Consider the following 23690-nt stretch of genomic DNA (forward strand, 5'->3'; position numbering starts at 1 on the left):
TTGGTGAAGACCGAGAGTGATGATGCTCGGGTATAACCGAGTGTGAAGGAGACTCTATCTCGGTTGTGATAGCCGAGAGAGGAAGATGATGATCTTGAGTAAACAATCGAGATGATGATGAGCTTCGGGTGAGAGCCGAGAAGGATAATAGTTGATGGTGAAGAGAGACAATAGTTTAGGTAAATACCTTGGTTATATTATTCACTTACAACTTCTATATTACAATATGAATGAACCTCTTTATATAGGTTTACATGATGAAGAGTTTAAAGTAATCAAAACTTATCTAAACTAATCCTAAACTAATCTAAATTACAATCCTAATAACTAAGGAATCCTAGTTGTAGTAGGATTCCTATTTGGACCAAGTCCACTCGGTTTGGCCGAGTGGAGTGGACCTTCCAACACTCCCCCTCAAGTTAGAGCGGGAATGGAAGTAACGCCTAACTTGCCAATAATGTTCTTGAACGGTTCTGCCCCAAGTGGCTTTGTGAAGATATCCGCTAACTGATTTTCTGTACTGGTGAAGCGTGTGGCAATGACGTTGTCTTTAATCTTTTCACGAACGATGTGACAATCTATCTCAATGTGTTTTGTACGTTCGTGGAAGACGGGATTATCAGCAATGTGGAGAGCGGCCCGATTGTCACAGTAAACTGTCATCGGGTCAGAGTGATTGATTCCAAAATCAAGTAGTAAATACTTGAGCCATTGTAATTCGCATGTGAGGATGGCTAAAGCTCGATATTCTGCTTCTGCCGAAGATTTTGCAACTGTGGGTTGCTTCTTTGATTTCCAGGAGAGAGGGCTGGATCCCAACATTGTGAAATACCCAGTAGTAGATCTACGGGTTGAAGGACAGCCTGCCCAATCCGAATCACAGTATCCTGTAATATGGAGAGAGCTGTCTGCGGGTAAGAAGACTCCTTTATCAAGAGTACCCTTCAAGTATCGTAGAACGCGATGAGCTGCGTCTAAGTGTACTTGGCTAGGTGTTTGCATGAACTGACTGAGGTTGTTTACGGCAAAAGTGATATCCGGTCGTGTAACCGTTAAGTAAAGTAACCTGCCTATGAGACGGCGGTAAACTGACGGATCTGGTAAAGGTGTACCGTCAGTGGGACTGAGACGTAATTTTTGTTCCATGGGAAACTCAGAAGGACGTGCAGCGGTGAGTCCAGAATCTTTTAAAATATCAAGAGCATATTTCCTTTGACATAGAAATATGCCTTGTGATGAGCGAGATACTTCGATACCAAGGAAGTATTGTAGGCGGCCCAGATCCTTTAGTGAAAAGGCTTTATTTAGAAATATTTTTAATTGGGAAATAGCATGATCATTATTTCCCGTGATGATTATGTCGTCTACGTAGACGAGGACATAGATTTGAGTGGAGTGAGATCTAAAGGTGAAAAGAGAATAGTCACTTTTAGACTGAGAAAAGCCACGTTCGATGAGAACGGAGGAAAATTTTGAAAACCATTGTCGGGAGGCTTGCTTGAGACCATAAAGTGATTTATGGAGACGACATACTTTAGACTCCCCCTGAGATGAAAAACCGGGGGGTAATTTCATGTATACTTCTTCATCAAGGTCGCCTTGAAGAAAGGCGTTATTGACATCCAATTGATGGAGATTCCAACCTTTAATGGCGGCAATTGAAAGAAGGACACGAACAGTTACTAATTTGGCAACTGGAGCGAAGGTGTCATTATAATCCAACCCCTCGATTTGGGTGTAGCCTTTGGCTACTAGGCGGGCTTTATATCGTTCTATAGAACCATCGGATTTGAATTTAACTTTATACACCCACTTACAACCAATAGGCTTCTTGCCGGGTGGTAAGCTAGTGAGAGTCCAAGTTTTGTTATCTTCCAAGGCCGAAATTTCCTTAGCCATGGCCTCCTTCCAATGAGAAGATTTCATTGCTTGGGTGAAGGAAGTGGGTTCGGTCGAGGACAAGACCGAGGAAAGAAATTGTTGATGAGAAGTTGAAAAGGAATTTATAGAAAAATAGTTTTCAAGTGGATACTTGACGGTAGTGGTGTTGGAGCAAACATAGTCTTTGAGATGACTAGGTGGTTGACGAGACCGAACCGGTCTGCCGGAGTCAACGTCGGGAGCGCCGGAAGTGGGAACACCGGTCGCGGGCGGTGGAAGAGAAGAGCCCGAACCGGGAGTGGTGACAGGGGGTTCTGTCGGCACCCCTGAAGCGGGGTGTGTGTTAGAATAATCTGTCGGCACCCCTGAATCAGGGAGCTCGGTAGAGATATCTGTAGGCACCCCCGAAGGGAAAGAATGGTTTTCTGTCGGCACCCCCGAAGGTGTGTTACCAGGGGTGTCTGGAGGCACCCCTGAAACAGTATCCAAAACCGGGACGACAGGGTCAGTGGGTTCTTCGGTGAACCTGCTGCTGTCGGACGGTGAATCGGGAGGAGGCTCGGTATTCACCGGAAAATCAAAGGTTCCGTCATCATCAATAGAGAGGGATGGAGACGGGTCGGCGAGAGGAGCTTGTGCCGGAGGTGGAGAAGCCATAGGAAAGCGGCTCTCGAAGAATGTAACGTCTCGTGAGATGAAAATACGTTGAGTAGAGATGTCGTAGATACGGTAACCCTTTTGTCCACTTGGGTAGCCAAGAAAAATGCCGGCGGAGGACCGGGCGTCCATCTTGGTTTTGACCAAAGGGATACGGGCATAGCAAAGGCATCCGAATACACGTAAGTGTGAAAGATTCGGAGGAGCACCCATGAGGATTTCATGAGGGGATTTCCCATCAAGGATTGGTGTGGGTAATTTATTAATGAGATAGACGGCGGTTAGAACGCATTCTCCCCAAAACGAAAGAGGGAGGTGAGCTTGAAGTCGTAAAGATCTAGCGACTTCAAGAATATGGCGATGTTTTCGCTCAACAACACCGTTTTGTTGAGGTGTATAAGTGCAACTACGTTGATGGGTGATTCCTTTTTCAAGAAACCAACTTTGGAGGGAATGATTCATGAACTCAGAACCATTGTCTGATCTAATTGTTTTTATCACACAGTTAAATTGTGTATGAACATAATTAGAAAAATTCCTAATTTTCATGGTGGAGTCCGATTTAGAACTTAGAAGGAATATCCAAGTACAACGAGAAAAATCGTCAACAAGGGTCAAAAAATAACGACACCCGGAGGTGGAGGGAACCGGAAAGGGACCCCATATATCGGCATGAACTAACTCAAATATATGAGTGGAAGAAGTAGTGCTAGAAGGAAAAGGCAATCGACATTGCTTAGAAAGCGGACATATATCGCACGGCACTTTATTTGATAAGGATTTAAAATTCATACATGGAAGTCTAGAATTAAAAAATTGAAAACGAGAGAAAGATGGATGGCCTAAACGGCAATGCCATAAAGAAAAAGACTCATGACTAGGTTTATCTTGAAATAAATTTGAAACGGAAAAAATTTGACGCTCCGTGCGGAGGAAGTAAAGATCATCATGGAGACTACCATGCCCAATCTCCATCTTCGTTGTTCGGTCTTGAAAAAGACATAAGTCATCGTCAAATAAGACGGTACAACGAAGAGATTTAGAAATTTGAGATATAGATATGAGATTAAATTGAAAAGATGGAATATGAAGCACATCTTGTAAATAAAATCTATTGGAAAAATAGACCGAACCAATATGGTGAACCTTAACTCTTGATCCATCGGGTAGTCTAACAAATAAATCCGGAGGAGCAAGAGAATATGAAGAAAAACGTGATAAAACCGAACATATGTGTTTAGCGGCACCGGAATCAATAACCCAAGGAGGATGAAAAGAAGAATAATACTTACCTGTAAGATTGACGTGAGGGTCTTTAGTGGTACCATGAGAAGATGTGGGCTGTTTGTTTTGTTCCAATAAGGCAATTATAGATTGGTATTGCTCCGGTGTGAGAGTAGTTGCTGAAGGCATCGTGGTGGGAGAATCCGAGTGGTGAACCTCAAACGGTCCACTATTAATGGTAGCATGAACTTGAGAAGTTTCAGAAGCTTCGGGAGTAGTCATGATTCAAGAGAAAAAAAAGAATTTGAAGGCTCTTATACCATGTGAAAAGGTTAAACCTTTGAATGATAAAACACTCGAGTGTAACGAGTGGAGATGAAGGAGGTGATGTTCTCGGTTGATGACCGAGAGGGAGAGTGTCTCGGTTATAGCCGAGAGCTATATAACAACTCTTGGTGAAGACCGAGAGTGATGATGCTCGGGTATAACCGAGTGTGAAGGAGACTCTATCTCGGTTGTGATAGCCGAGAGAGGAAGATGATGATCTTGAGTAAACAATCGAGATGATGATGAGCTTCGGGTGAGAGCCGAGAAGGATAATAGTTGATGGTGAAGAGAGACAATAGTTTAGGTAAATACCTTGGTTATATTATTCACTTACAACTTCTATATTACAATATGAATGAACCTCTTTATATAGGTTTACATGATGAAGAGTTTAAAGTAATCAAAACTTATCTAAACTAATCCTAAACTAATCTAAATTACAATCCTAATAACTAAGGAATCCTAGTTGTAGTAGGATTCCTATTTGGACCAAGTCCACTCGGTTTGGCCGAGTGGAGTGGACCTTCCAACACAAGGGTCCCGAGAAGCTAATTTGCCTCTATATTTGCTTAAGATTAGTTTCCTCCCAAATCATATGCAAGGAAATAAACAAAAGATAAACTTTGTATAAGCTTCTCATAAAAATAAAATGAAAAATTGTTTGAGCAAAAAATGATTCACAATAGAATGTTTATACATTAACTATAGAGTCTATTCAAAGCAAAGGGCAAATTAGTAATTTGTCTTCCGTTCGTGGAGACATTTTTCTTACCCATTTCGTCTATATACATCTCATAGGAAAACTCATGTTTTTCTTCTCTATATCGGTTGGTTATTGGAAAAGTAATTCCACTAGTACCCACGTCGTGGGTTTATAGGACGAGTTTCTAATTCTCCCGAATCGGCCGACTTCCACGAACTTGAAGGTTTCGTAGACATCTCTCTAGAGTTAAAGTTCGCACTACACATGTCATATTCAGAACTCTCATCACTACCAAACGCCATCATTCGAAATTTCTGAAGATCTGAATTTGGGCCACACTCGAAAATAGTGCTCTGACCCACTTTAACACCGTTGCTTATATCGGGCATATCACCATCTGTGTCTAGTGCCCTTAACACCTGAGAGAGGAGCAAAAGAATATCAACACTTGATTCAAAGATAAGATAAAAACTAAAGCAACAAAATCTGGATACCTGCACCATTCTGGGCCTTTTTGGAGCAGAATGGCGAACACAAGCAGCAGCTGTCTCTGCCATTCTGATCAACTCCTCTTCAACATATCTCTTTTCAAGCCTCGGGTCCACTAATTCCGAGTAATCTCCAGTTTCGCGGGCCTGCTGCAACACTGGCCGGGCCTGCATGAGAGTTAAACATAAGATTAGTTCACAAAAGAAGAATCAGGAACTAGAATCTGGCACGAATAGTTCTAGACTAATAGTCAATTTCAATTCGAATATGCTTCTTCCAGATAACAATTCCATAAAGGGCTTTTAACTGGCTTGAGGAACACGTTAAAATGTTAGCACGGGCTGGCTAATCCATGGTTCCCTATTTTCCTCTGATATCTCACAACCATGGAGAAAAAGTGTTGAACTTTACAAGAAACTAAAGAAAGTTTGACAGGTTTAGACTCACCCACTCAACCAAACTTTCGTCAAGATCCTGATCGATAGGCTTACGTCCAGTCACCAGCTCTAGAAGCACAACTCCAAACGAGAACACATCTGATCTATCAGTCAATTTGCCACTTGATGCGTACTCTGGTGCCATGTACCTGAAACCAGGTTGAATATCAAAAGAAGTGCTATATACTAAATAGAGAACCACCCAAATATCCAAAAATGAAATGATTGAGGGACTCGTTAAACAAAGTTTTAACCCACCCGAATGTCCCCATAACTCGTGTAGACACATGGGTACTAGTGTCATTTGAGAGTCTGGCGAGCCCAAAGTCCGCAACCTGCATTGTGATCAAAGGTTCAAGGGCATACCACTTCAATATGAAAACAGGTTAATGAATAGATAAACTAAGATTATACAAAGGTTAATATCATTACCTGTGCTTCAAAAACGTCGTCTATTAAGATATTAGCGGACTTTATGTCTCTATGGATGATCTTTGGATGACCTAGAAAACAAATAGGATAATGACTTGAGCTTAAACGAAAATAATATTCACGGAAAATATGGGAACGAAGAAAAAAAAAAAGAGGTTACATACAGTCTTCATGTAAATATGCCAGCCCACGAGCAGCACCGACAGCAATTTTCAGTCTTTTCGACCATTCCATCATGGGGACTCCTTGCCCTGGACATAACCATCATATCGAAAATATTAATCACAACAGAAAGAAGCTGTGGCATGTACATAGATAACATTGATATCGATATATAATTACCATGTAAATGATGTTCGAGAGTATTATTTGGAACAAATTCGTATACAAGCAACCTTTGAGTTTCAGCTACGCAGTATCCAACCAAAGAAACCAAATGCCGATGATGAACACGGCTAATGATTTCAACTTCCGCTCTGAACTCACGCTCACCCTGTCCACTTCCGGCTTTCAGTTGCTTCACTGCTACTAGCTTCCCATCTGGTAGGGAACCTTTATATACAGCTCCAAATCCACCTTCGCCGATAACATTTTTGCGAGAAAATCCTTCTGTTATTCCCATTAACTCTTCATAGGTGAAACAGGATTTTGAACCACCTAAAACACCCGATTCTGGCCCTCTATAGCTACCGCTGCTATATATACCGACAGGAGCAGGTGGTGGTTTCGCACCATAATATTCTTGCGAGTTCATCCCCATTGAGTATTGCTGTGAATGTTGCTGTGGGTGTTGCTGTGAGTGTTGCTGCCGTTGTTGCTGCGAATATTGCGGTCCATAGTAATACCCATCTATCATTTGAAAAATGTCAAATCTTAGGTTTTGTATTATCAATCGCTAGGTAAAATGAAAGTATTCCTTTTGAGACTAGTTCCACATGAACAAATGAAAATATCATGATCAACAATATAATATATTGGGATTTTTCACTCATGGCCAATTGGTTATGAGTTGGATGTCCACAAACTTAATATGGTGTTAGACTAGCTAAGCCCACATTGTTGGTGTTAGTCTCACATTGGTTAGTGGGAGGGGGTGGTCACTTTATAAGTGTGAGGGAAAACTTACATCTCGAGCTAGCGTTTGGGGTGAGATAGGCTCAAAACCACTTGCGGCCAAGTAAGGCCCTTGGACCACACCCATACACACGTGACAGGCCAACGGTCACACGTGCACCAGGTCACCTATCAAAAGGCACCTGTTAAGCTCAAAGAGCGCCACAATACGGTGGTCTGTGATAATAGTCCCACGTGGATCAACAATATAATTCTTAGGGTCTCTCAACTCATTGCCAATTGATTTGGGAGTGAGATAGGTCCAAAACCACTTGCAGCTAAGTAAGGCATATGGATCACACCCATACACACGTGATAGGCCCAATGGTCACACCTGTACCAGGTCACCTAACAAAAGGCACATGTTAAGCTCAAAGAGTGCCAAATAAGGTTGCCTGTGAGAATAGTCCAAGTTCATTACCTGCATTTACCGAAAAATTAGGAGGCGGAGGTCCATAAGGGTCGTAATAATCCTGAGTCCGCCTTTTCTTCTTTCGCGTAATCACAAAAAGAAGACTAATCAATGCAATGACTAGCACTCCTGCAGCTGTAATACCAGCAACAGTTGCAGCTGAGGAATTGTCACTTGAGTCCGACGAACGGGTAGAACTTCTGCTTGTTGGGGTAGACGAACTATGACTCGAGTGTGTCGAAGGAGGGCTTAACTCTGGGACGCGATCTGATGTACGAGACGATAATGAGGGAGGAGAATTATGGGATGCTTGTGAATTTGGAGACTCACGAGATGGGTTTCCTGATTGTTGATTGTCAGATGATTTATGTGAATTTGTAGGTGGTGATTGTGATTGAGAACCTTCTGATGATGAAGGTGACGAATTCGAGTTTGAGGGTGATGAATTTGAACCTTCTGATGATTGAGAAGGTGAGGAATTAGAATTCGAGTTCGAGGGTGATGAATTTGAACCTTTTGATGATTCAGAAGGTGGGGAATCAGAATTAGAATTTGATTGTGATTGTGGTGGAGGTGGTGAAGATGAAGAGCCTGAATCTGAATTCGGTGGCGAGGATGAAGATCCTGAATTTGATGGTGGGGAAGGGTTGGATTCCGAAGGACTCGACGATGAACCAGATTTTGAAGACGAAGACTCCGAATTTGAATCTGAAGATGGACCGTCTTGAGATGGCGGACTATTGGACGAAGAATCAGATGGGGAGGAATTCTCACCACTGGGTGGCGATGAAGATCCAGAATTTGAATTTGAAGATGAAGATTCAGAGTTTGAAGATGAAGATTCAGAGTTTGAAGATGAAGATTCAGAATTTGAAGATGAAGATCCTGAATTTGAAGATGAAGATTCAGAATTTTGTGATTCTTCATTACCATTTGGAGATCCACCCGAATTAGACATTCTTTCTCTAAATCCCAAATTTTCGTAAATGATCAAATCTGTTCTTATCAGAAAATTTCAAATGTGAAAAGGGGGAAAAAAGAAAAAAGATTCAACCTTTCTTTCAATATTAACTTGAACAAATGAATAATAAGAACAGGAAACCCTAATCATACAAATCATAAGTAAAAGGGAAACCTGTTCTCTGTAATCTTGATCAACACTAAACCTTCATTCAACCATTCTTCTTCTAGAGAGAGAAACTAGAGAGAGAAAGAGAGATTCTGAACAAATTTGTCTTCAATTTCCCAAAATCAGTGAGCGCCCAAACTTTTGACAAATTTAGGTTTCTATTCTTTACCAACCACAACCCTAAAATCTCGGTTCACCTCGCAATTTGTTTTCTGCTTTTAAATCATCTTCTTCATGGGATTGTGGAGGTGAACTCCGATTTCGTCAGCCCTAATTCACCATTAACCGTTTCTGGCGGTTCTTTTTTCTTGATACACTACAATTTTTAGCGGGTAATTTGTTGGGTCCTTTCCTTTGGGCATTAACGACTTTTTGAAAACTTCAATTGGTTTAAAATTGAAAGAGCCTAAAGCCCCACGCACGAGGGAGGCATAAAGCCCGACAAATTTATTATATTAGTTACTTTATAGATTGTCTAAATTATAAATTTTGATGAGAAATTGCTTCCACTGCGATCTCATTACCTCATAAACTTAAGAGGCGTAACCAACTGTTGCACTAAAGAGTGATGGACGAAATGACGATACTCTTATACTCCTCTTTGTAGTTTCTTTTTCAGCTCCATGTTCCTAAAGGGTCGAAGTTTGAATCGACTCAAATCAGAAATCAAATTATTTATTTTTATCTAACTTGTGATGTATGAGGAATACACCCCCCTCATTTTTGTTAAAAGGGTCCCCCTCAATGATAATTTACCGAGTGAAATGGTTCATGAGGAGGCCTTTTAACAAAATTGGGGAGGCCCTATAAAAAACTTCCCAAAGGAAAATTATCTAAGTCATTTTTTCTGACAAAATGACATAAATTCCCAACGAACTTAACGGCTAGAAAAACCAATGGGTGCCCCTATTTAGACTTATTTAGTGATATTAGGACTACATCCCCAAAATGAAAATGTGTATGACATTACCTCTATTCTCGATTTTTCCGTTAAATATCAATTAAGTGGTTAGCGTGCCAACCACATGTGTGACTTATGACAAAAGTACCCTTCATAAAATATTTAGGTTATTTATACATTGAGCCCCAACTATTCAATGATATTAGGAATACACCCCCAAAACAAAAATACTTTGGGTTAACTCCCATTCTCGATTTTTTCGTCAAATACCAATTAAAAAGTTCACGTGCGTTTTCATAATCCTCATATTTCTATAGGTTTTGAGAGATAGTTTTTATGATTGCTCCATGAACTCAAAGTTAGTTCGAGAGTCCGATTCAAATAAGCCAGAAATAGTAAGAAAAATATGTTATCCGAAGTCCGAGACGGGTTCGACCCATCTGGCTAGATATATTAGATAGACTACCGACGGAAAACACATAAAAAAAAGGTAACCCGGTATCTGGTCATCCACATACTAAGTCTGATTGGTTAGAGAGATTAGAAAAGGTCTCAGATATATAATTGTTATATACAAAATCTACTCCTTAGTTAGTCTTAGACTTGTTACTTGTAATATAAAAAAAACTTATGCATGTGGTTGGCAAGCGGCTCACTTTACTGATTTTGACGGAAAAATCGAGAATGAGAGTCAATCTCAGACATATTTTCATTTTGAAGGCGTAATTCTAAAATTGTTAAATAACTGGGGGGTCAATGTATAAATAACCTAAATATTTCATGAAAGGTATTTTTGTCGTAAGTCACACGTGTGGTTGCCACTCGGACCACTTAACTGATATTTAACGGAAAAATCGAGAATGGAGGTCAACGCTATACATATTTTTTTTTTCATTTTGGGGTGTAATCCTAATATCGCTAAATAACTGGCGGTCAATTACTATATAACCCTACTTTTATTTTAATGTGGATGTCTGTCTAATGTTATGTACTCTAGTCAATTCACTCTGATTGGTTCCAGTTGGAAACCTTTCTATTACAAAAAGATACAATTTCTACCACTTCATTATCTAATTTAGCAAACTCTAAGTGGATGAGGAAGATGAAACCCCTTAATCTCCATTCAAAGAAGTTCTTTTAGTCGTTTTTATAGTAAAGATTAATGATATTGATGAGACCTATGTATTTTTGTTTTTGTAGTTTGGAATAATCAAAAACCATTTCATGAGCAAAATTCGGAGTGAAAGAGTCGGCTGCCAGAATTTCGTGAAAAATCTACGAAAATTTACTACTTATTCTGGAGTTTTCCCACAAAAATATGGATAGATTTTTTGTAATTTGCCACGAAAATATACACAGATTTCTTGTTGTTTGCCACAAAATACGAGCGTACTTGCTTCTTGTTTTGGTACCACAAATCAACTTTTTAGGATTTTATTTTTTGATTTTAAAGGGTTTAGTGTTCATGAAGAACACCAAATCTGTCATAGATTGGGTTGGTTTTCTTCAACAGTTCATTTTTAGGGAAGATTCTTCAACAACTTCCTTTGATTTTCTTGGTACCATGATCAACAATGTCTCTGAAGTTTCTCTCTCTACAGATTTTGTTGGTGACGAAGAAGAAGAAGAATAAGGTCTAGAATTTATGGAGGAAAAAGACTTAAAATAAAAACTCCCATTCTTAGAAGACTGGAGTGAAAAATAATATAATTTTTGTCCCCTTAAAAATTGTTGTCCATATAAAATTTATAATGGCTAGAAGACTTCACCAAAATTGAGAAATTGAAAAAGATAGAAAGAGACAAAAACTACTTTCACAGAGAGAAAACCGTTTTAGATCTTAGATTTCCTCCGGCAAAGAGACAACCCTTCGCCGGAATTTCTTTTTCCTTCCTGCTACTATTGTATTGCTTTTGGGTCTAGGCTTGGTTCTCATCTATTTTGGTTGTAATTGTTATTGCTGGATGAGAAAATCAATTTCTCACACACACACACACACTCTCTCTCTCTCTCTCTCTCTCTCTCTCTTTGTATGAGAAATAAGAAAACCTATTACTTTTTTCGATTTTTCTGTACTTTCAGTTCCAGTTTTTCTGTTGTTGGGTATACAGTGTTTTTGGAATTGTGGGTTTTCTTTTGTTCTATATGATGAATTCGAATCAGAATCAAGAAGTTGAAGAAGAAGAAGATGATAAAACTTTATTAAATCAATACCCAAATCACCAAACAGAAGAAGGAGAAAACGTTATGCCGACGGTGATGTCGGTGGTAACATATACAACAACAACAACAAAAAGAGCTTCAACTTACTCGAGAATCAGGGCACAAATCCTGATTACATATATTAATGTATAATAAAATTCACGACCTTTAGGGTCTCCTTCGTGATCTTTAGGATCCTTAATTTGTGACCTTTAAAGCCTTTTTATGTCATTTTGCACTTTTGTACTCCTTATCCTTCATGTTGTCTTTACTTTTGTTAGTTTCGTGTTGTTATTTACTTCAGTAAATCCATGTTGTACTCAAAGGAGTCAAAACTATCAAAACCATGTAATTTGTTGCATTGCAATCATTCTATCAACGAAATTCTGGTTTATCTCAAAAAAAAAAATTTCTAATTTTTCTGGTCGTCTATATAAAACAGGATAATTTTTTCTTTTTTTTGTTGAGAAAACAGAAAATAAAAAACTAAACAGAAAGAACAGCCTCCCGATATGCCTGTTCCGAAAGCCACATCCAGTTGCCTTCATGCATTCGACCCCATTTAGCTAACTGATCCGCCCTCGTGTTACTCTCCCTCGGGATAAATTAAAGAGAAAACTACTTCAACTAATTCATCTGCTAGCTGGTGTATGTTCTGCATAAGGTTCTCCGATTGCCAGTAGACCGTTGATTGATTGTTGCGTATTCGCCTAATAATATTGACATTATCACTCTCAATTCGAATGCATGGAATGTTGTTGAGTTTGGCCCACTCCAATGCCTTAATGGTAGCCCAACATTCACATTCTTCGGCATTCTGACCCCTGACCTCGTAAGCTGAAGCTGCAACAAAAACTGAATGCTCGTCTTACATGAAACAACCAACTCCAGCATTTTCGGTTACATCTACGAACGAAGCGTCAACATTGATCTGGACAAAAGATGATGAGTGGTGGCTCGACTGCGCATTAAACTGAACCTCCTCATTGGTTTGATTAAACCTGGTAAGTGTTGGGGAACCTCTAATCCTTGTTATCATCATCTCGTGAGTAGTGTCGGTATGGGAGAGACATTTATCACATCTTGCCTTCCATATGTGCCACAGTACAGTTGAAAAAAGAACCTGTGAATCTTCGTCTATTTCCTTCCGAGAGATAATCCATTCCTGCAAGCTATTTATTTGTTCTGAGATAATATTAAATAAAAACCATACAGATTTAGCAAAGTCACAATGAAGAAGAACATTTATCATAGTTCCCTGTCATTACAGTAGGCACAATTGTATACTTCTCCAATGAACTTTTTAATTTTGTCCCGAACTGGAAGGCTATTGGTACAACATTTCCAGACAAATAATTTGATTCTAGGAATAACAAGCAAATCCCAAATAAATTTCCACTCTTTTGTTTCGTTCTGGTTTCTCTCTGATCGTAAAAAGTTATACATGGATTTGATTGTAAAGTTACCCGATTTAGTTAATGACCATCTAGCAATATCCACCTGATGTGCCTGCAGATTAATACTCAAAATTGCATTACATATATTAGCATTAAAATATTGAGATAAAATATTCGTATTCCAATGGTTATGGGTAATAAGTTGCTCCACTTTAGAAAGCGGACAATTATGATCGTTGGACAGCGGAGGAGGATGGTGAGGAATCCAATAGTCATGCCAAACATTAATATTGGTACCTTGATTGACATCCCAGAAGACTAGATCAGACACTTTGCTAATATGTTTTGAGATGGACTTTCACAGCCAAGAATGATGATGTTTAGCTTCTTTAGGAAATTGCTCGTTACGGAAATATTTAGCCTTGAGAATTTTTGCCCACGGAGAATTCGGGTTTTTAAGAAGACGCCAAACTAATTTGCTAAGGAAAGCTTGGTTGTCAAGATCAGGAAGCCGAAAGCCAAGGCCACCAAGCTTTTTGGGACGACAAATAGCAGCCCAGTGAATGAAAGCCCTATGAAGGGCTTCAATGCGTCTGCTTACCCCTTTCGGGATCGCGAAGCATTGCATTTGGTATCGGGGAACAGCCGCAGCTATCGTGGAGATCACAATAGAGCGGCCAGCTTGAGAAAGAAGAGAAGCTTTCCATTTAGAGAGCTTGTGCTGGATCTGATTAGTGATAGAGGAAAAAAGTCTAGTTTTATTAGCACCAATGAACAGATGGGTACCCAGGTATTTATCGAGCGCCGAAGATTGATGAACTTTGAGGTTTCTGATGATAATACGCTTGAACTTAGGATGAGTATTCTTCGAAAAGAAGACAGAGGATTTCTCAAAATTGATCAATTGGCCAGAGGCTTTGCAGAAGGTATCCAGAATGTTCTGGAGCACAGAAAGATTATCCAGAGAATTCTGACCAAAAATAATACAGTCATCAGCAAAGAGGAGATGTTTGATCTGAACACTAGACCTAGGAAGCTGGAAACCCTGAAAAGTGGCCTCCCCGTATCCGCTCTCCAGCAGTCTACTCAGACCTTCCATAGCAATGGTGAACAGAAACGAGGATAGGGGGTCTCCCTGTCTAATGCCCCTAGTAACATTAAAGGTAGGTCCAGGCCTACCATTAATAAGAACCGCCATAGTGGACGTCGAGATACATTCATGTATCATCTGAATCCACTTATCAGAGAAACCCATGCGACTCATCACAGTCTCTAAAAAATCCCACTCAATACGGTCAAAGGCTTTTGACATATCCAGTTTAAGGGCGAAATAGCTTTTAGAGCCTTTTATGACCTTAAAAGAGTGAGTCAACTCCTGACTGATAATGATATTATCAGTGATTTGTCGACCCGGGACATAAGCTGCCTGAAAAGGAGAGATAATATCCGGGAGAAGCACTTTGAGACGATTAGCCAGCAATTTGGTGATGACCTTATAAGTGGTATTCATGAGACTGATACAAAACTGATGATGAACACTTTTAAATTTGAACCACACCAAAAAGTTTCAAACACTAAATTAAAAGACAATCATCAAAAACAAAAGATTTTTAGAGCCGATTTTCAACAAAAATGAGATATTTTATCTTTGTACCCTTTCAAAAGACAAAGAAGATGGAGAAGAAAATTCTAAGTGAATATGGAAGAAGATGAAGTCAAGGAATGCTTGGGATTCCTCAACAAAAAATAAAAGAAGGAATGCTTAAGATGCCTACATAACAACCAGTCTAGAACAAAAAAAAAAGTGGGCCGCTTATAGAAACAATCCCACTAGCTTTTTGTGGATTCCACCTTTGGTTCCAATCCTATTGGTTCCAGGGCTTCATCAACTACTGAACATGATTCTTCTGTTCCGGCTCATTGCCAGTGTTTTAACTAGTAGTAGTTTCAACAAATAGAAAGCTTCAAATCTACAACACTGCTAGACTATTTTTTTTAAACTGACACTTGAGATTAAAGAGATGAAACCATAATATCAATGTTAAAGAAAGCTTCTCAATGTTAAATATCCATAAATCTGATTATGTTTTTAAATAACGAGCATTTCGAGCTATTATATCTCAAAATTGGGAGGTGAACGAGACAATGATGCACATTGCATTTCTAGAATATTAATGTACACTGGAGAAAATACAATGAGAAATCATACAAGTTGTATGCTCCAAAGAACGTCACCTTGCTCGGTCTTGCTCTAATGGGAGAGAGGGACGGAATTCTTCATCCCATGCTTTGTTTTCTTTCTCCGTCTTCTCTCTTCTCTTCCTTGATCGACGGAACATTCAATTGCCTCTCCATCTGCAGATAAAAAGAAAAAGATAATAAATTTTTTATGCATATTTGTCTTCTTCAAGAAAAGTTAAAGCATTAAAATGAAGGCTAAGTAATCGATCTCGGATTCTTTTGCATATCGAATAGGGAGAGAGGTACACAATTCAAAGATAATCACGATTTCAACTATGTAGATGAAAAGACCTCGATTGATCTACACATTATTCCAAGCTTGATGATTCAACTTTGACTTGGTTCGTGGGATTAAAGACCACGATTCGGCACCCACAGCCATGAGAGTCTATTATGTTCTTCCACTTCAAAACCCCACTTCTTCTGATAGTGGGACTTAAGAGGTCAAAAAGGATGGAGGGTTAACCATTTAAGTAAGACAGTGGGATTTTATCTATGTCAAACAAGGTTGAAGAAATGGAACTCCGCTAATGGGCGTATAACTATACCTGGGCATTTTGGATCTTAAGTCTCTGCAACTCCTCGACGAGACTTCCAATGCTGTTACATTGAACATTGAGTTTGATTCAGATTAAAAATCATGCTAATTACTATATATATATATATATACATACATATATATATGTATGTACATACATATATACACACATATAAGAAACTCTAAATCTTTCTTGTACCTTTGTTGCAGATAAACGACCTGACCCTGCAATTCCTTCTCCTTAACCGACATTGGAAATATCTACATATTTTAAAGTTATAAGATTCACATAAACTTTCTGGCAAAATATTTGATGAGGGTTCCCAAACAAAAAAAAGGTCTGTATACCTGTGATGAATCACTTATTCCCACGTCGCCTAATTCTGCAAATGCATAAAAAAGAATAAGTCAAATTCGACATCTTAAATTCTTTGAGGGAGTGACGAATGCGTATACATTAAGAGTATGTGCTCTAGCAGGTAGTACCAGAGGGTTTGCCCACAAATTTCATCAATTTAATTATTAGTTCCTGCAAAAGAATCCGAATAAGAAAGATGTGATCTCGCCGAGATGATAACATAATGTGTGTGTGTGTGTGTGTGCGTGAGAGAGAGAGAGAGAGAGAGAGAGAGAGAGAGAGAGAGAGAGAGAGAGAGAGAGAGAGAGAGAGAGAGAGAGATTTCTAGTACCCTTTGTATAGTATTCTGCTGTAAAAGAAACTGAAGTGATTGAAGAACCGATGCAGCCGTAGGACTCGGTGCATGAGTGGTTGAACCCCCAAAATATGGGTTCACCAGGTTGTTTCGGGCAGCCTGATGAGAGAAACAGTGGCAATGGTTACCAACCAATTGCCTAAAACATAAATTTCAATCCGTTCTTAAAAATATACTTTTTGTCAAATATAATTTTTATCGATGGAAGATGGTCTGATGCATGAATCAATTTTTCGCCGTATACCTTTGGACTTATATCTGATGTCACCTTGAATCGGCCCTTTTGCTGAACAACAGCTTCCGGCGATGTATTCCCGACCGAATACTTTGATGCTGAAAAGAGAATCGAATTAGTATTACAGACAATTGGGAATCTCTATCAAAGGTAAGATTAGGAAAGATTAAGAAAAGTAATACTAATTTGACAATAGACAACGAATACCAGATGTAGAAACGTTGGCTTCCCTCTGTTGACGATACAATAACGTGCCACTGTAATTCCGCTCTGATTGATACTTGGGAAGTAAATGTTCCCTTCAAAATATTTCAAGATCGGAGTTACTTGTTACTAATAAGTATGAGGTTTTTCTCCAAAGAGACAACGAAATAAACTAAGGTGATGTTTTTTATCAATTTCGTATTTGAGATCTGGTTCGGTCCATCCGGCATCTAATCTCACTCGAGTTAGATTTCTGGATTTTTTTTTCTGAGTTGTGTGTCCGACTCGTTTCAATGACTAACTCAGGCTGTTTTAGGTTCATTTGCGGCAAACATAACAAGTCTAAATTGAGAGGCCATTGTTTGAAATAACTTGAAATGGTTGTTGTGCCCCTGAACAGAACAAGTCAGACGCAGACGACTTAGATTCAGACACTAGCAAACAGATAAAAACCTGTTCGATAATCAAAATGTTGCCATAAAAAACCACGATAGGGTAAAAGGCCCCGAAAGTAATTATTAGCTTACCTGTCTAAGTTACCATTGATCTTTTTACTAGGTGAAAAAACATTCTCTGATAGAAGTGACCCACTGAAGGAGTTTATACGCTCTCGAAAAATTATATGTTTTGGTAACGATGAACGTCTTTCTAAATCATTACCAACATGCCCTGTTGGCTCCTTATTCTCCTCTATCAGTTGGCTCGGAAACTGTTGTTGGGATTCCGGAAGGTTATCTTCTTTGCTCCTTGAGCTACTCGCTTCCATATCACCCTCACGAATATCAAAACAACCTCTGTGTTAACGTTATTACCGTATTAGTTAATGAATACCATTTTATCAACCTAGTTTATGTCCCAACTATAAAAATGGTATGTGGTATATTTAGAAGAGAAATAAGTACAATACGGAATTATTTCGGCAAATAATAAATACTGAGACAAATATCATAGAAAATAAACACATACTTAAGTGCCTCAAGAGGACGAATAGGAAATGAAGCGAATGAATTCTCCACATCTTGAAGTACGTTGAATTCATCCTGCCGACAAAGAAAATGGACCTTTAAGACAGCTAGGAGAACGGTGTGAGAAGACCCAAATTTGGAAAGAGAAATAAGTTAAAGGTAGTGAAAAGCCAAAATGAAAACGAAACCTCTTGAGTATCTTCAGCTTTTAGATGCTTCTCCCTTTCAAAGATCGGTCCATCTGATAAAACCCCAACATCATCGTTTCCATCAGTTTCCTTGCTTTTAGCTAGATCGTCTTTACATGACTCATCATCGTAGTCCTGAATCTGCACATAGCAAACAACAATCAAGCTAATAACATTCTCACTTGTTTCCAAAACTTGTTTACGAGTTTAATGATGAATACTTCGTATATAGCAATTTGATTTCCTTACCAAGGCAGCTTGATTTTTCAAATCCTCTAAATTAAAGTTCCAACCGCTAATTCCTTTTATGTACTCTTGCTGCAAGCCGACAAAATTTTCAGTATAGGGACTGTTTTGGCAATAAATCTAATGTCTTCGCTTTCAGAGTAGCAACTCACTCTTCAGATATATTTCAAGTGTTACGATAGAAAGATATAAGTTGGTAATTTCACCTGCGAAAAATGGTCTTTATCTCCATACATTGCCTTATTTTCTGCAAGAAAGTCAGCTTCTTTTTCCTGGAAAGGTTACAAAATTTAAACCAGGAACAGTAAAATGACTGCATCTTTTTTCATATAGATAATACAAAATCGACACGATTACACCTTGAAATGAACAATATACCTTTAGCATCCTAAAACGATCGCCAAGTGGAGAAAGGCCATCGAGAATAGCTCGAGCTAGATATTCATTTGAACGCGCATGTTTAAAGAAATTGTGCTTCAAAAGCTTTTCGGAACTCGGTCGTTTCTTGGGGTCCTTTACAAGGCAAGTAGCTACCATATCCTTGAAAGACTATAAATACAAAGTTACAAACAGAATTAGGAAATATCACAACACTTATATTATCACAACTTTAAAGACTCGAATGAATTATGCGAACCTTCGAAAATTTCTTGTCTCTCTCATAGTCAAGACCAGGGGGTGCATTTTGTAACGTCATTAGCAAAACCTGCAACGAAGAAAAAAGTTAACAAAAATATATAAATAGCTTTCCAAATAGGCATAATCTTTGAACTTTCAGTATAAAATATAAACCAGAAAGACAGACCTTCATGGGAGGATACTTAGAAAATGGTGCATGACCATGAGCAAGCTCTAGTGCTGTGATTCCAAATGACCAAATGTCTGCCCTGTTCACAAAAACCTAAGTTTTAAAAAGAGATTAAACGTAAAGGTTTTTTATTACTCAACCTACAAGATTATGGATGAGATTAGTCACGCACTCACTTAAAGTCATATCCGTGCAACTGTTGCATAACTTCAGGAGCCATCCTGGAACAAAAAAAAGAAAGAACACGACATGAATATGAAGTCTATAACTGAATTTGTAAGGTTTTAACAAACCAAAACAAACGATGAATCTCGATAAGAAAATCAATCCAGAAATTAACAAAAGAAGGTCGACAAAGCACCAGCATGGAGTTCCGACAAATGTATTTCTCGATCGTTGTCTATCACCGGAATCAAACATGCATGCTGATACCCCAAAATCAGCTAACTTGACTGCACCATCAAAATCGATTAAGATGTTTCCAGCCTGCAACAAAGAAGCGTCAGAATAAGTATAGCTAAATAACAAACATAGGTAAAGACTAACCACACAAATAGTGGAACTGAATATTTTATCGGTGTGATACCTTAACATCTCGATGGATGTGCCCATGGGAGTGGAGATAAACTAGAGCTTTAAGAACCTCGCGTAATAATGTTGCAATAATAAGCTCTTCGAAACCATCAGGATGAGCAGATTTCATTATGTGAAGGCAAGACCCACCAGCCATGTATGGCATTACAACCCAGAGGCTTCGACCAGCTGTAAAAGAGCAATGTGCCCGTAATACATTGGGATGATCAAGCAAGATCATTGTTTGTACCTCACGACGAATTCCATCCTAAAAAATCATTAATTAATCAACTAAAAAATAAATACAAAGTCAACTTCTTCATCCTGATAGTATAATTACATTTACCGTATTGAACAAACACGGGTAATCAAGGATAAGCACCTAAGAAGTTTTAGAATCTTTTTTCATTTTGTTTTTCAGAAAAGGTGAAAATGGGACTTCTTTGCATCATTTGGCATGAGTAGGGCCATCTCCTACTCAATCTTGATTCTTGAACCACTCCAGAGCTTTGAGAGTTCCTTAATCAGAGGGATACAAAGGATCCCTTGGCCCTTTTTGTGATTTGCTGGGTGCTATGGAACTCTTAGATAAATTTATGGTAGAGAGACTAAATTAGTTTGTTTATACCATAGATCAGATATTTCATAGCCGAAGTCGATTTAGAGTACGATTAAACTGAATAGGCAACTAATAAGCAAATATATGCACCAGAATGAAATTATAAACATATCCATATCCTAGCATTATATAAGCAAACAAATTAAGGGCATACCAAATCATTGTTGCACTTTTCTAGGTCCAAGACTTTGATAGCAACTATCTCATTAATCGGAATGCACAAAGCCCTGTACACGGTGGCACTGACACCTTCACCAACTTCCTCATATAACTTGTAATCTTTCGAATTGAGCGGAAATTTCTTCTCGGGTATTTGTTCCATATTTCCTTATCGTAGCACATCATTAACAGCCTCCATAATCTAAATATTCGAGAACACATGAATAAGGTCAAAACGCATTAACCAAGTCAGTATTCAATCAATACAAATTTTCAAACCGGGAACTTTTCATGAAACAACAACTCATAAAAGAAGTGACTATTTCTAATGAATAGCAAGATTAATGAATTAACAACTCAAAATCATAACAAGACTCTGATTAGTACAAAAGTCTTCAGCAAATGTGCTCAAAATTACCATCGGTCGATCAATTAGTACTTCAAGAAATGTTGTCTTTAACTCCAAAAAGATAAACAAACTTACATGTCAAGGGGGTTGTGAGAGATATCTCCAAATACTCCCGAAAAATCACTCTCTGGTACTATCCATCTCTCAGCGTTGGAATTGCCTCTAACAAACCAGTTAACTCTATTTCACGCAAGACACAAGTAGAAGCTCGAAATTCAATATATCTGTTGACAGAGAAAAATCTGTAAGCAAACCAACATTTGCTGACTTTACTAAATGAACACAAACAATAACAACCAAATGGGCATCAAGCAATTTTTGCAGATTAAAATACCAACATGATCAAGGCAATGTCTAATAGAAAAGGGAAAAAAACATAATAGCAGAAAACAAAATCAAGTTATTTGAGGAAAAAAAAACATAATCATCTACTCTAAAAATCTCTGTGGTATATATATATATATATATATATATAGAGAGAGAGAGAGAGAGAGAGAGAGAGAGAAATGTACATAACAGTATCAAGGAATGGAGCAATTGAATGAAGAACAAATTCATAGTAAAGGGTAAACCCTAAAATCAACATACGATTTCCCACAATCCTTCAATTCTCATCATTGTTATCTCAAATTGAACAAAAAAACCAATTTTTTTTTCACAAAGATGAAACCTTTAAAGCATGAGGAGTCCAAAATCGATAATATCAAACTACCCACAAGAGAGATATAGATAAATTTCAATCCATTTAAGAGTAGAAAGCCCTCAACACTGATCTAGGGTTTCGTTTTAAAAACCATAAACAGTTCACAATTGGGTAATCGAAACAAAACTATCCCAAATACAACAAGTCTGAGAGGCTTTTGGATCTTCTTACTAATTAGTGTGTTCCGCCATGGATGATTAACCGAGGAAGAAACTAACTAACTGAAGAGGTAAGAGAGTAGTGAGGGAATTATCGAAGGGACCGCCTTTTTCTGCCTAAACCTTCGTCAGATTTTTCTTTTTGAGTTTCAGAAATACAAAAAGGGAGAAGGTCGGAGTGAGTAAAGAAACCCTCAAATATAGGGGGAAGTAGAGGCTGATGTACATCCAATGGGATCTCATTAAGTTGCCATTAGATTTTTGATATCTTAAAAAGCATCAAAATTCACAACAAGGGATTCTGTCTAGTTATTATTCCGGTTGAATCTTTAAATTTTGTCCGACCACATATTCCAGTTAGGATTCAGTCGAGATAGTGACTGAGCAGACGATCACTCATTGGAATTCTCTAAATCAAATTTTCTTATGTCAGAAAGGATTTAGATTTTTTTATTCAACATGCAGAAACGATTTAGATTTAGAAATTTGAATATGTTTACGTGAACGCAAGTTTGTACGTATTTTTTACAGATTTGCATCAGTTTATGGACGTTTGTGCAGTTTATGCCAGATAGTCCAAGTCTAGAAAGAAAAGTTATTAACGTATTTATAGTCCAAGTCTAGAAAGAAAAGTTATTAACGTATTTTTGAACATATCGAACGCAATATTGTGTTTCTGATTAAATTTCAGATAATTAAATGTGCCAGTTTTTATTGATTATCGCATGTTTTCTAATTTTCTTTTTCTAAAAATTAAACATTATACCATGCCATAATTTATCATTTCATACCCAGAGAAAAACTTTGTGGGTTCTCTCTCTCTGTAAAAAATAATCGTTTCTCCCTCTCTTCAACTGTACTCAGTCAGATCTACGTCTCTTTCCTCCAACGAAGGGTCCTCCTTTCGCCGGAACCCTTTTATGCTTCTTTTGTAGTTTGTTCTATCAATAAATAGTTTTTAGGGTTGTTTTCTTTCTGAGATTGAGTTTCTAGGGATTGTTTTCTGGACTCACAACACATCGATTCTTTCAATTTGTTAAAGGATTCGAAAGATTTAGTAACAGATTGATGGAGTGAGAGAGGAAGAAATGAAGAGAGATTTGGGATTTTTAGGGTCCAACAGGAATTGAAACAACAACATTTGCCTGTTTGAAGCTTCTTGAATCTTTGGATCTATCAAGTAACAAGCCTACAGAAGGACTCAAAGACTTGTTCGGCAGTGATGGTGGTGGTTGGCCTTGCGATTTACACTCATTGGTGGCGGTGGTTCTCTCGGTTGGAGCAATTTTAGTATTAATTCTATATTTTTTGTCGACCTTTAAGGTCTTTTCATTCTCGATCTTCAGGATCTTTTGTCGACCTTTAGGTCTCTTGTTTGAGTCTGTGTCTGGTCAATTTCTTTCCCTTAGGCACTTTACATTCGAAAGTTCAATGAACTTATCGTATATAACTCTCATGTAGTTCTCAAAGAAAAAAAAATTACTCCTCGTCCATGTAACTTGTGATGAATCACTTATGAATGAAATATGGTTTCGCTTGGTTTGAAAAAAAAATTATTATTTCATACAGTATATCATATGACGCAGAATGTAACATTCGTCACAACATTAATAGCCTAACGAATCGA

The 23690-nt window shown here is 38.2% G+C and overlaps 2 protein-coding genes across 2 annotated transcripts; both read right to left on the reverse strand.

Annotated features, from left to right (window-relative positions):
- Positions 1 to 4749: 4749 nt before the first annotated feature.
- LOC147547664 (proline-rich receptor-like protein kinase PERK13) lies at positions 4750 to 9433 on the reverse strand. Its single transcript, XM_086670852.1, has 8 exons — positions 7685 to 9433; positions 6493 to 6999; positions 6315 to 6401; positions 6151 to 6221; positions 5977 to 6053; positions 5729 to 5867; positions 5287 to 5448; positions 4750 to 5211 (listed from the first exon to the last, which is right to left on the reverse strand). Exons 1-8 carry the CDS (start codon positions 8631 to 8633, stop codon positions 4942 to 4944), a joined length of 2262 nt encoding a protein of 753 aa, XP_086526978.1. The 5' UTR covers positions 8634 to 9433; the 3' UTR covers positions 4750 to 4941.
- Positions 9434 to 15209: 5776 nt separating this feature from the next.
- LOC147547665 (serine/threonine-protein kinase BLUS1-like) lies at positions 15210 to 22479 on the reverse strand. Its single transcript, XM_086670853.1, has 22 exons — positions 22077 to 22479; positions 21278 to 21426; positions 20789 to 20995; positions 20029 to 20283; positions 19804 to 19928; positions 19619 to 19663; positions 19440 to 19521; positions 19272 to 19340; positions 19013 to 19183; positions 18841 to 18906; positions 18638 to 18706; positions 18389 to 18529; positions 18202 to 18275; positions 17763 to 18029; positions 17239 to 17330; positions 17041 to 17129; positions 16773 to 16895; positions 16570 to 16612; positions 16432 to 16466; positions 16283 to 16344; positions 16094 to 16145; positions 15210 to 15659 (listed from the first exon to the last, which is right to left on the reverse strand). Exons 3-22 carry the CDS (start codon positions 20954 to 20956, stop codon positions 15582 to 15584), a joined length of 2106 nt encoding a protein of 701 aa, XP_086526979.1. The 5' UTR covers positions 20957 to 20995; positions 21278 to 21426; positions 22077 to 22479; the 3' UTR covers positions 15210 to 15581.
- Between the last annotated feature and the right edge of the window lie 1211 nt (positions 22480 to 23690).

The sequence above is a fragment of the Eschscholzia californica genome, unplaced genomic scaffold (genome assembly GCF_041429995.1).
Source record: "Eschscholzia californica isolate CP2 unplaced genomic scaffold, dmEscCali1.0.p SCAF_3, whole genome shotgun sequence".
Classification (NCBI taxonomy): domain Eukaryota; kingdom Viridiplantae; phylum Streptophyta; class Magnoliopsida; order Ranunculales; family Papaveraceae; genus Eschscholzia; species Eschscholzia californica.

Bases quoted from the DNA above. Each gene is read 5' to 3' on its own strand.
- LOC147547664 (XM_086670852.1), bottom strand. From the start codon at position 8,633: ATGTCTAATTCGGGTGGATCTCCAAATGGTAATGAAGAATCACAAAAT. The intron at 6,222-6,314 runs GTATGTAACCTC...TTTGTTTTCTAG, and splicing joins GGCATATTTACATGAAGACT to GTCATCCAAAGATCATCCAT. The intron at 5,212-5,286 runs GTATCCAGATTT...CTCCTCTCTCAG, and splicing joins AAAGGCCCAGAATGGTGCAG to GTGTTAAGGGCACTAGACAC.
- LOC147547665 (XM_086670853.1), bottom strand. From the start codon at position 20,956: ATGGAACAAATACCCGAGAAGAAATTTCCGCTCAATTCGAAAGATTAC. The intron at 18,030-18,201 runs GTATGTGTTTAT...ACGTTAACACAG, and splicing joins CGTCCTCTTGAGGCACTTAA to AGGTTGTTTTGATATTCGTG. The intron at 15,660-16,093 runs GTATAGTTATAC...TTTTATCTGCAG, and splicing joins TTAAGATCCAAAATGCCCAG to ATGGAGAGGCAATTGAATGT.